The sequence below is a fragment of the Lutra lutra genome, chromosome 1 (genome assembly GCF_902655055.1).
Source record: "Lutra lutra chromosome 1, mLutLut1.2, whole genome shotgun sequence".
In the NCBI taxonomy this organism is placed as follows: domain Eukaryota; kingdom Metazoa; phylum Chordata; class Mammalia; order Carnivora; family Mustelidae; genus Lutra; species Lutra lutra.
In genome coordinates this window covers 164,719,403-164,732,013 of record NC_062278.1, presented here as the reverse complement: position 1 = coordinate 164,732,013, position 12,611 = coordinate 164,719,403, and the positions used below count along the sequence as shown (strand labels likewise).

The following is a 12,611-nucleotide window of genomic DNA, read 5'->3' as shown; positions in this document are numbered from 1 at the left end:
TGGTTGTCCAAGAATCCCTCTGGCTGGGGGCTGGAAAAGTGGACGGTGGGGAGAGTGAGGGGGGCAGCAGGGTGACTGTGAGGAGTCTGAGCAGATGGTGGGGGCTTGGGCCAGGGTGGTGATGGCAGAGGTGATAAGAAGTGGTCAGATTCTGGATGTAGTGGGTTGTAGAGCTGACAGAATTCCCTGAAGGATTAGATGGTATGTAAGAAAGAGAGGTGGCCATGTTGGGGGGTGGGAAAGAATGGAGAGGAGCAGATTGGGTATTTATTAAATGTCTGCTGTGGATAGAATAGCCACTGCAGCCCCAGTTCCTGGCACAGAGTGGATGCATAGTAAAGTTTTTCCGAATGAGGAAAGGGGATGGACTGTAAAGCTGGTGGAAAACAGAAGCCTTTAGCTAAAGATAGCCCTCAGTGTGTTTCTGGTAATAGATATACTTTGTTTGGTTTACACAGGGCTTTTATTTTTTTTTTAATTTTTGGAGATTTTATTTATTTATTTATTTATTTGACAGAGAGAGAGAGAGAGAGAGGGAACACAAGCAGGGGGAGCAGGAGAGGGAGAAGGAGGCCCCCTGTTGAGCAGGGAACCCAATGTGGGGCTCGAACCCAGGACCCTGGGATTATGACCTGAGCTGAAGACAGACACCTAATGACTGAGCCACCCAGGCGCCCCACAGAGTTGGAGTTAGTTGCCAGTGTTTAGAAGTTGGGGAATGTCCTATAAAATCCTCCTTTCTGGCTTTTGGAGAGAAGCATTCATTCCCACACAGTGAGTGACAGCCAGGTTGGGGCTGAGCCAGGTTGGGGCTGAGAGGCGCTCCTTGGCAGAGTGGGCTTGGCCCCGGGGGGCCCTGCGCTGCTCCTGGACATTCACCGTGTCCCTGCAAGCACCCCAGTGTAGGGCTCTTGTTCTAAGCCAGAGGGATTGTGAGCCGTGTCTGTAGGCTAAGGTTTGTGTTATGTAGATATGGGGTTTTTTAAACTGCAAAATATTCCTTGCTGGAAATCTTTGTTACTGGAAACACTGCATTTGTTTTGGTGGCTGTTTTAAACTGAAATACCATGTACATATAGAAAAGTAGGTGCAACGCACATGTAGTTTAACAATTAATTATGAGGTAAACACAGTCACCAGTCAGCTCGCAGTACAGAGTAGGGCCAGCACGCAGCTGTTGCCAGGCCCTGGCTGGCCATAGCCCCTCACCTCTCCCACGCCAACCCGCAGGGTGCCAGAACTGTGTGTTTGCGCTTCTGTGTGCATCAGGGCCGGTAACAGCAGTGGGGCTGAATTTTGCCCCTTACCTTTTATCTAAATGGAACCTACTGCAGGTGTAGCTTTTTGAGCAGTGTTCATGTTTGTGAGGTTCAGCCGGTGTTCTTAGCGTGTCCTGCTGTCTTTGAACTTTGCATCATATCTTCAATAACAGTGGACATGGCTCGCAAGACCCTTTTCAGGGTTTAAAATCTTTCTGAGTCCTTTTTAAAAACTCAGTGAACAGGGCACCTGGGTGGTTCAGTGGTTAAGCGTCTTGGGCTTAGGTCATGATCCCAGGGTGGGATCGACCCCCACATCGGGCTCCCTGCTCAGCGGGAAGCCTGCTTCTCCTTCTCCCGCTCCCCCTGTTTGTGTTCCCTCTCTTGCTGTGTTTCTGTCTGTCAAATAAATAAATAAAATCTTAAAAAACAAAAGCCTCAGGGAACATGTGCCAAAGATTTTGTTCAACTACTAGTTCATGAGATAAACTGTAAGATACTATAACTGACTCAAATATCCGAGTACATCTAAGATGTATTTTTATTTACTGAAAAGTATTTTTCTGACATCAACAAAATCTGACAAAACTGACTTTTACATACGTGCATGTGTTTAGGTCACTTAAAAGTAACTTTAATGCTTTTAAATTGGAAAAAATAGAGGTACATTTCCTGGGCATCTGCTTTGTGATCCGCCATTTTTGAGGGGAGGCGGCAGTGCAGTTCTTTTGATGGCAGTGAGGTAAAGAGAATTTCTTGATCCTGCCACAGAATAAAAAGGCAGGCCATTGACTATCTTCAAAAAGGAACCCTGCCCATCTTCCTCAGCCTTTGAATTCCTGTGAAGTTGGCAGAGGGGTGGGGAGGAAGCGGTAAGCTGACCAGAAATAAAAAGCAAGGAGTCTGTGCTGTTTCCTTGACGTGATGAAGGTCCCTGTCAGGGATTTAGAAACCTGAGCCAGCAGATGAAACCTGTGTCATTTGTGTTGCCGTTGCCAGAGATAGCGCCAGCTCGGCCCCTGCCCTGGCTAACAGCCGCTTTCATTGTCCGTCAACCACATCCCCTGCCTGCTTGTCAGCACACAGCGACTTCTAAACAAATACGGGGACTAGTGAGAGACGGGAATGCCTTTCTTCCCCACTCAAGGAATTTCATGTCATGGTCATTAACAGGAAATAGAGGGAGCATTCCTTTGGAAGGCATTTATCTCTGTGGGATATAAAAGTTTTGATTTAAAAAAAAAATCAATGTTCATTTTAAAAGTATAGAATTTTCCGAGTATGTCACAGTCTTCTGATACATTCATGTAGGTTTCAAAAATTTTTGTCTTGATGTTTAGGAACTAAGAGTTTGGAAAGGCAGGAATGAAACACAGCCTCTCTTTTGGGGCCATTCCAAAACTTCCATTTGTAGGCTATCAGATTGAATGAAGGTAGAGCAGAACGTCTCCTTAACTTTAACATCTCAGAGCCTTTGTCCTGGTTGGGTTTCTGGGGAAAGAAGGTAACCGACCCAGTAATAAGATAACAAGCACGTTTAAAAGTGGGAAGTGATCGAAAGTGTCTGACACCGTTGGCCGTGTTTCTTTGTGCCATTGGGCTGTTTCCATATCGGAACAGAGGTGGCTTGGTGGTGAGCACACCTGAACCGTATCTGGGCCTCCTGTCATCAGAAGCAGTTTACGGCCCTACATTGTGCGTAGGATGGAGTTCTTTACTCCTAAAATGAGTGATTTGCAGCTGTGGCTGGACATTAGAATCACTGGGGGAGCTTGAAATGAATGATGATGGCAGTCCCAACCCCTGAGATTCAGAGGCAAATGGTCTGAGTCCAGCCAGGGCCTGAAGAATTGTAGAGGCCTGTCGTGATGCTGGAGAGTGAGAGAACGATGATGTAGACTCCAGCTGAGCTGTAGAATACTGTTTTCTAAATGCAAGCCATCAGTGTTCCTCCTTTGCCAGGTCTCACTAGTATTACTTAAATTTTTCTTTTTTAAAGTGACTTGGTCATTTTGTGTGTACATAACAAAAAAGTGCATGGATCATAAGTGTATAGCTCAGTGAATTATCATAAACTGAAAACCCCTGCAGTCAGCACCCATTCAGGAAAGAGAATTGCCAATACCCCAAGTACCCTTTGTGTCCACCCCCAATCTCCGTCCTTCCTTTTCCAAATTAATGACTGTCTTACTTCTAACATTATAGTAGTCATGCCTGTTTCTGAACCTCATATATGTAATCAGGAGGTATAGGAGTATATATTCTGTGCTTGGCTTCTTTTCCATAAAATAACTTTTCCAAAATACTTGGGTACTAGGTGGTCTGGGATGGTGTGTGAGATTCATCAGGATTGTTGCACGTAGCACGCCCATACCTGGTGCGTATATACCTTAAGGGGCGGAGTTCCAGGAATATAAGGTATCCATGCTTTCAACTTTAGGAGATGATACCATGTTGTGTCTAAAGTATTTGTATCAGTTTACACCTCTATTTGCAGTGGAAATCTTCCTGCTCTTCTAATCCTCATAAGCTCACATGGTTAGCTTTTAACTGTAGGTTGTAGAACAGTATTTCATTGCTTTTTTCTTTTTTTTCTTCTGGTTCGGCAAGTTTCAAATGTACAAAAAGGAGTCAAGTGATGACCTTCCCTCCTGGTCCCATCACCAGGCTTCAGCTCATACTTAATCTTGATTGATCTATAGCCCCCATCATTCCCCTCCCAGGTCCTTTGAAGTTAATTGCAGACCTACTTTTTCATCCATAAATATTTCCACATGCATCTTTACAAAATGAGGACTTAAAGAAAACCCCACTGTACCACTGTCATGCCTAGAAAAAATGAACAATATATTCCTTGATGTCATCAAATAACTACTTAGTGTTCAGATTTCTAGTTGTCCCGTGTTAGTGTGTTTTTCCTTTTTTGAAAATTTTTTGAATTATTATTTGAATCAGGATACAAATAAGGGTCTGTATGATAGACCCTTATTTGGTTGATATGTGTCTTTATATCTTTTTTTTAATATATATATTTTATATTTTTATTTATTTATTTGACAGAGATCACAAGCAGGCAGAGAGGCAGGCAGAGAGAGAAAGGCGGAAGCAGGCTCCCCGCTGAGCAGAGAGCCCGAAGCGGGACTCGATCCCAGGACCCTGAGATCATGACCTGAGCCGAAGGCAGAGGCTCAACCCACTGAGCCACCCAGGCGCCCTCTTTATATCTTTTTAACTATGGGTTTCCCTTACATTTCTGTTTTTTCCTTTGGGCAAAGCATAAATTAGATGGAGACTAGGCTCACACCCAGGGGCTGGCAGAAAGGGACTCCTGAGGTCAGTGGGCACATGTTACCTGAAGGGGAAAGGACAGAGCCGAGTGCTGTGGGAAAGGTTGTCAGCCACTGGGGCCCTGTGGTGTGTGGTGTGGTGTGGCGTGGTGGGAAGAAGCTGGTGTCAGAGCCAAAGACTTGGACTCTAGTCTGGGGTCTACTGTGAGGGAGGAAAGGACCCTTGACCCCATCTCTTAGAGCTGACCTCCCTCTGTCAAATCTGTAAAAGGACATTGGAGTGCTGACTCTGGTTGTTTCACAGGGCTGGGTTGGGATGTCCTGGCCCCTCCTCTCGTCCTCATGATTCCAGTGTAGGATGAAATGAGGTAGTGACACGTGTGCCCTCTGTAGACCGGGTGGGAAGGCCACTTATGCAGGCCGCCACAGTTAGAGGTTTATAGCGTGCTCCTCCTGGTGTGGCCTGCAGCTTTCCCTAAATGTAGGGACTCCTTCTGGATGCATCTTCAACTAGTTTGACTCAAGGATGTTTCCCTCCTTGCCTCTGGATTGATGGCAAGTACAGTGATTGAAAATGATTTTCTTGGGGCTCCTGGGTGGCTCAGTGGGTTAAGCCTCTGCCTTCGGCTTGGGTCATGATCCCAGGATCCTGGGATCGAGCCCTGCGTCTTGGGCTCCCTGCTCAGCGGGAAGCCTGCTTCTCCGTCTCCCTCTGCCTGCTGCTCTGCCTGCTTCTGCTCTCTCTCGCTGTCAAATAAATAAATAAAAATATTTAAAAAAAAAGAAAATGATTTTGTTTTGGTGTAGAATCCTTGGAAAACAGATTTATTGGCTTACTTACCTGTAATACTTCTGTGGTTTTGGAGAAAAGCATTTTGTGTCCCTTGACACCGAGACTTTGGGAATTTGGGAGAGCTTGTGTGTGCACATGTGTTTTCAGAGAAGCGGTGTTCAGTGGTATACAGTTGTTTACTTGTTGTAAGGAAACCTTTACTTACTGTTAATTATCATGCTTTGTTAGACAAACCCAATCTTCTTTTTGTTATTTTAGCATATTATTAAAACATAATATATACGTATGGGTGTGTACACACACACACACACACACACACACACACACAAAACCACAATCCTAGATGTTTAGCTCAATGAGTTTTCATAAAGCCAACACACTCATGTAACCAGCACTGATATCAAGAGACACATTAGAACTTGAGAAGCTCCTTAGAAAAGCACTCCAGAAGCTTCTTGTGCCCCCTCCAGTCACTCCTCCCTGTCCCCCTGCACCAGTGAGCAGGGACATGCCTGTGTTTACTTGGGAGGAGTCAGAAAGGTTTGATCCAGACTAGACCTCGGTTTTAGTGTTGGGGGTATTATGGTGGACCCGGGCTTGCATCACCTGGCAACCTCCTTAGAGAGCTCATTACAGAGAATGTGCGGAAGTATCTGTAGACCTATTTCTTGGGTACTAGATGTTCTGCCTGATGACACCTCCCACCCCCTCAAGTAACTTCCTCCATTCATTCACTTATGTGTGTGGCTGTTGTTGACAGTCTAGCAGAGGGAGAGTCGGGTTTCCTGAGTGCCAGCAGTCCCATGTATGAGTGCTGGGTAGGAGGCACAGGTTGCCATGGGAGTCATCTGGAGGGTAAGGAAGAAGGTGTGTCAGGCAGGCTTTCTAGAAGGAGTAGGTATTTGGGGGCGCCTGGGTGGAACAGTCTAAGTGTCTGCCTTCGGCTCAGGTCATGATTCTGGGGTCATGGGATCAAGCCCCACTGCTTCTCCCTCTCCCTCTGCCTACTGCTCCCCCTGCTTGTGCTTTCTCTGTCTGTCAAAGAAAGAAAGAAAGAAAGAAAGAAAAAAGAAAGAAAGAAAGGAGTAGGTATTTGAACTGGGGAGTTGGCAAAGCCAAAAAGGAGGGAAGTACTTCAGGCAGTGAAAACATTTAATAAAAAGGCACTGAGATCTTGTTCTAAAAATTAATTTGCTGGGACGCCTGGGTGGCTTAGTCAGTTAAGCCACTGCCTTCGGCTCAGGTCATGATCCCAGGATCCTGGGATCGAGTCCTACATGGAGCTCCTTGCTCAGCAGGGAGCCTGCTTCCCTCTCCGCCTCAGCCTGCCTCTCTGCCTGCTTGTGCGTGCTCTCTCTCTCTCTCTCTCGCTCTCTCTCCCCCTGACAAATAAATAAAAAAAATTTTTAAAAATCAATTTGCTAATAGTTCTTAGTTTGTCTGACAACATTTATCGAACAGCTAATGTGCTTGATGTTTAGAACAAGGAGAGACATTTGCCTTCGCTGTTAATATTCTAATCTGAAAATTGTGCTTTATTATTGAGGGTTTGCTTTGGAAATTGTGGCCTTGGAAAACTTGTAAAACAACCAACCCATTGCAAATATGGAATGACAAACTGGGTCTTTCTTTGGGTGTGCCCTGAGGGTCAGCCAAAGGCCTGGGGCACCGGGCAGGTCACATATCACTCGCTGTTGGCACGGACCTCTAATTATACCTAGCTTAGGCCTGATTGTGTCACAAGGATGTGGGTAGTTATTCCATTGGTTTTAAATTTTTTTCGAGAGTCAAAATTGGCAGAAAACGAGGGCATAGGAGGCTGCTGCTCTAGTGGAGTAGAAGGGTTTGGGTTCAGAGACTGGGTTAGAGATGAAAGCTGAATTTCTCCCCGTGAAGGTGTAGCCGATGTCAGAAACAACTTTGAGAATGCTAGCTTGTCTCTGTAGTTCTAGATTTGAACCTAGAAAATTCTTTTGGAAAGTTGAAATACAATTTTTTCCACATTCTGAAGAGCTCCTCCAGGTTACGTTTATGTCTGTAGTGTTTTTCTACCCAGAGTGATACCCTTGAGTGGGCATTAGTAAGGCTGAGTTGTCGGTCTTGGTGACACGGAAGTTTTGTGGCTAAAAAGGCTGTTGAGTAAGGAGAGAGAATGTGAATATGTGAGAGAGAATTGTGCTTCACCAGGGCTCACCTGCCATCTCTTCCAGGGCTGCGGATAAAGGAGACCAAGGAGGTTTATGAAGGCGAAGTCACAGAGCTGACTCCATGTGAGACAGAGAACCCCATGGGAGGGTATGGCAAAACCATTAGCCATGTGATCATAGGACTTAAAACAGCCAAAGGAACCAAACAGTTGAAAGTGAGTACCTGTGTGTGGACTCTTGTCTTGCCTCAGAATCTCTCAGTACTGTGTGGCCTTGTTCAAGTGATGTAACCTCTCTGTGTCTCACTTTTCTCTGTATGGTCTGGGTGATCATATATCAGAGGGCTGTTTGGGAATGTTATGTGTATTAAGCACTACCTAGAACAGGGTGAGTACACAAGAAGATCCAGTCAGGATAGCTCTTACTTTTCCCATTGACTCCTAGGACGCAGTAAGTTAAAACGTGAGCTGTGTGGCTAGTCGTGTCTACCTTTTGCCATCCTATATTCCATAATCTGACCATGTGTCAAAGGCCCTGGCCCTGTCTCTGAACCTGCGGATTAATGTTCATGCTCACAGAAAGAAGCAGCATTGAGTCATCTGGTAAGAGTTGTAGAACAGATGCTGGATGGACATCCCAAGGGACCAAACACAGAATTCTGACTGCAGTTCCTTTTATGTGTCAGGGCCTAGAAACTTTAGTGGCCTCAGTTGACTCTGCTCAGCCAGGGCTTTGTGGAGAAGCCATAGTGGTGGCGGTGTGGGAGGCCCTCCATCACTCTCCTCGGACACTTGTCCTGTCAGCCTTGGGTATAGGGGTGCCCAGTGAGGGGAGGAGTGTGGTTTGGAGTGTGCGGCAAAGTCTGAAAAGGAGACCAGGCTGTGCTGCTGACACCAGTGTGGCTTTTGGCAAGTGACTTAATCTCTGAGCAGTAGTTTCTTTATCCATTAAGTGGGGATAATGATTGCCTATCTTGTAGAGTTCTTAGAAGGATATAGAAGTTGTAGCTTTGGGGTAGCGCCTAGTTATCTGAGAAGTGGTAACTCTTGATGTTATTGTGAGAGCCTTCAGTTAGAGAAACGCCACAATTGGGATTGTAGGCTTTGCCTTATCTATTTATTTATTTATTTTTTAAAAGATTTTACTTATTTATTCGACGGACAGAGATCACAAGTAGGCAGAGAGGCAGGCAGAGAGAGAGGGGGATGCAGGCTTCCTGTTGAGCAGAGAGCACGATGTGGGGCTCGATCCCAGAACCCTGAGATCATGACCCGAGCCGAAGGCAGAGGTTCAACCCACTGAGCCACCCAGGCACCCCTAGGCTTTGCCTTATTTATAATAAACAATATCATAATAATTATAATAGCATCTCAGCTCTTATTTGCTGGGTGTGCCAGGCCCAGGCTAAGTGCTTTAACAGATATTTCGTCTGTTGTCATGTCTAGCTTTCTACATGTATGTGTGCCGTGTGTGTAATTTCCCTCATGTTCCAGATGAAGGAACCGAGGCCTCATCAGGAGGTTAAGCGCTTATCCTAGGCTTGCACAGCTGCTTAAGTGGCAGAGCGGACTGTCCGAGTCTCAGCTGTTATGCTGTCCACCCTCCAACTTGCTGGGGGACCTTTGGGAGTCAGTCGAGCTCTCTGGGCCTCCGTTTGCCCCTCTGCGAACTGTGGTAGATTGACCATATAATTTCTCCATCTTCACTCTCCTTTTTTTATGTTTTTTTATGGATTTTATGGTTCTTTGATTCTTTAAGGTGGTTTTTTGGTCACTGCTTTATGGAGATCATAAAAATGTCACTTCTTCAGAGGGTCATTTTTCTTTTTCCTAACAGGGTTTCCATCTCAGGAGCTTGCCTCTGCAAATATCTCTTTTAAACCTCCCCCTCATCTCTCCCATTCTGTATTAATTAGATTTCTTGGTAGGATCTGCCGCTTCTCCAGTAATTACATCTTCAGTCAATTCATTTGGGAAATTAACCAATATTAAAATGCTTGAGGAAAAAAAAAAGGAATACTCCCCAGTGTAGGAGAGCTGAAGTAAGGCACGCAGCTTACATTCCAGCTCTCCACCGGGCTGCTTTGCACACTTTCTTCAAGAAGATAACCTAAGGGAGAAAACAAATTTTTCTTTCTTCCCAAATGAGTACTTCTAGTTACTTTGAGTGTATGTACAAGGTATTTGGACAAACGGAGCTCAGATCCTTGGTGTAGGTATTGAATTACAAAGGAGAATGATCATACTTGCCATCATTATTGTGCGCCTCGCTCGTGCCAGGCCCTGCATCAGGGGCTTACCAAGCACTGTTCTTATGCTCTAGGAGGCTGCCGGGGCCCTACCCTGCCAATGACACAGAGCCCCGGGTTTACTCTTGTGATTGCTGTCTCTAACAGCTTTATTGAGTTTTAATTTTAAATGAAATTCACCCATCTTGAGCATACAACTCTAGGAATTTTAGTCTATTTACATAATGGTACAGGTAGCACCACGGTCCAATTTTATTTTATTTATTTTATTATTATTTTTTTTTTTTTCAATTTTAGAACATTTTCATCACCCTGAAAGAAACCTCCTGCCCGGTGACAGTAGCACCCATTCCCACCCACATGCCCTGCAACCACTGATCACTTTCTGTTTGTATGTATTTGTTTTTTCTGAACATTTCAGTATCAATGGAATCATACAGCATGTGTTCTTTTGTGTCTGGCTTCTTTCACTGAGTCCTGAATTTTACTCTCTAATTTTGTTTGAGACAAAGCCCAAGTCTTTTTCACATTATAAAATAAATATAAAGTTTGAGAAAAACAGCTCTCCTTGAAGTTTAATGGAAACTTATGTTCAAATCCTGAGTCCTGACAAAAGATGCTGTTTTAGAATATTGAACATGAAGGATAGCCTGAATTTGGACAACCAGAAGAAAAGCTGTGGTCAAAAATATGCTTTCCTCCTTTCCTGGAGGTGTAAGCAGGCAGGCCCTGGGGAGCGGACAGAGATTTGGATCAGAAGGTTTGCTTTGTGTTTCCCTCTGGATGTTTACACCTGGGTGCTGTTGTACACATGAGGAAACTGAGGCTCAGAGAGCCTTGTCCAAAATCAGAGGACCACCAAGTGCCAGCCACGAAGAGCAAGCAGGTTCCAGTAGGTGCTTCACATGCAGGAAGTTCTACCCCCACCCAAGGTGAGGAGGAGAGGAGCTGAAGGGAGCACAATCTCAAAAGGGGTCATAGGGCCTGTGATCACGCAGACAGTGCGGACCTCACCCGAAAGCAATCAGAGCCATATTTGTCAGTTTGCAACCTCAGGAGTAAGAGGAAGGAGGATAACGGGTCTCTCCTCGTGTTCCCCTTGTGTGCACTCACTCTCCTGCTGTCTCTAGGACACACATCCCCAAAGCCAGTTGTCTCATACATCCACACACACACACACACATATCCACAGATGCACACACGTACCCAACCCCTGCACAGATACACTTTCTCCATAGTCATCAGCTACCTCAAGTCTCTTGTGGAAAGGGGCCTTACAGCATGTCAGAAATAGATACTGTATGTATTACAGTTCCCTGAGTTAAATGTATTTGGGTTTGTTTTGTTTTTTTCTTTTAAGCTGGACCCCAGCATTTTTGAAAGTTTGCAGAAAGAACGGGTAGAGGCTGGAGATGTGATCTATATTGAAGCCAACAGCGGGGCCGTGAAGGTAACATCACTCTTGGTTCGCATGAGGAGGCCTAGGTGATGGGGGCAGGGGGGGTGGGGGTGCTGTCTTCAGGGGGTATGGGGTGCGGGGAGGGGCTGGCGTCTGGTGGGGATGCTGAGGGAAGGTCAGCAGTTGCCCCTCCACGTTGAATAAAGTTTGCTTTCCCTTTATCTTCATTCTTTAACCTTCTCATGATTAAAACAGACAGTCTGTTCGAAAAATACTAAAGCCTGTTTAGAGGGGGAGTACCGGCTGAGAAAGCAGAACAACTGTAGTCATTTTCAAATTGAAGTGTGCAGTGTGTTTAATCTTCCTTTTATCTCTTTGGTATTTTCTTCTCAAGATATATGCATGTGGAAAGGAATGCTGCATTAGTTGGCATTCTTTTTATATCTGATTTTCAGTGTCCTGTACAGTGTTCCTCACTGTTTAATGGATGAGCATAATACTTCATATCATACGATAAATCCCCACCTACAAAAGAGTCTGAACGGCTCCCTCTGTCTCCAGTTAATCTACTGGATTTGCCCTTTATCAGGAATTGCATACAGTTAAAAGAAAGAGAGTGGGGGAAAAGATTCTTGGAGAAAGTATCGGGTGTTTTTCAACTGGGTTTTTGGAGCCCGGTGATGAGCAGATAGCTTCCTTCTCTTGGCAGCGGGGGCGTGGGGTGCACTTGGAGTTTGTCAAGTAGGCTGTCAGGCCCGTGGCTGGGAATGGAGACTTTTATCTCACTTAGTGCTTTGCCATTTGGGGACTTGGCAGCCACCACTCACCGGGCACTCAGGTTTCTTTCTTTCTGCAGAGGCAGGGCAGGTGTGATACCTACGCCACCGAATTCGACCTTGAAGCAGAAGAGTATGTCCCCTTGCCAAAGGGGGATGTGCACAAGAAGAAAGAAATCATCCAGGATGTGACCTTGCACGACTTGGATGTGGCCAACGCACGGCCGCAGGTACCGCTTTGAGGCCGGCATGACCTGGCGCACGAGCCCTTTTGTGTGCGCGTGGAAGCTCTGGGAATGAATTGTCAGTCTTGCTGCCGTTTCTTAGGGCAGACGGTCCTTTTCTATCTGTAATGTTCAGCAATTAACATTGACATGAGCTACGAGGGACTCCTTTGTTCCAATTCAAATGCTCTAGTCACAGATGATTTCATGTGTATTGTTTCTTGTCCCAGCCAAGCCTCTGGCCCGGCGCTAGCCAGCTTCTTCCGTGGCTTCCCTCCAGCAAGCGGGCTCATGCCTGCGATTCTCTGGGCGTTAATGGTGGAGGGCAGGAGTGTTCTTGAGCCCTTTGCAGGATTTCTGAAAGCCTGACAAAGCTGTGTCTTTCCCCCTGCTTAGCAAATCTTCAGTGTTTTAGCTCAGAGCGGGAGTTGTGTCTGCTCCTCATGCCAACTGGATGGGTCCTTATGCCTTGACTAGT

The 12,611-nt window shown here is 45.7% G+C and overlaps 1 protein-coding gene across 1 annotated transcript in view; it reads left to right on the top strand.

Moving 5' to 3' along the window:
• The window catches only part of RUVBL1 (RuvB like AAA ATPase 1), a 44,903-nt gene that overhangs the window by 13,496 nt on the left and 18,796 nt on the right, over window positions 1–12,611 (top strand). Inside the window, exons 4-6 of the mRNA XM_047743203.1 lie at window positions 7,550–7,701; window positions 11,095–11,184; window positions 11,990–12,139. Of these exons, the coding sequence (XP_047599159.1) occupies window positions 7,550–7,701; window positions 11,095–11,184; window positions 11,990–12,139 (392 nt within the window). The remainder of the gene's footprint in view (window positions 1–7,549; window positions 7,702–11,094; window positions 11,185–11,989; window positions 12,140–12,611) is intronic.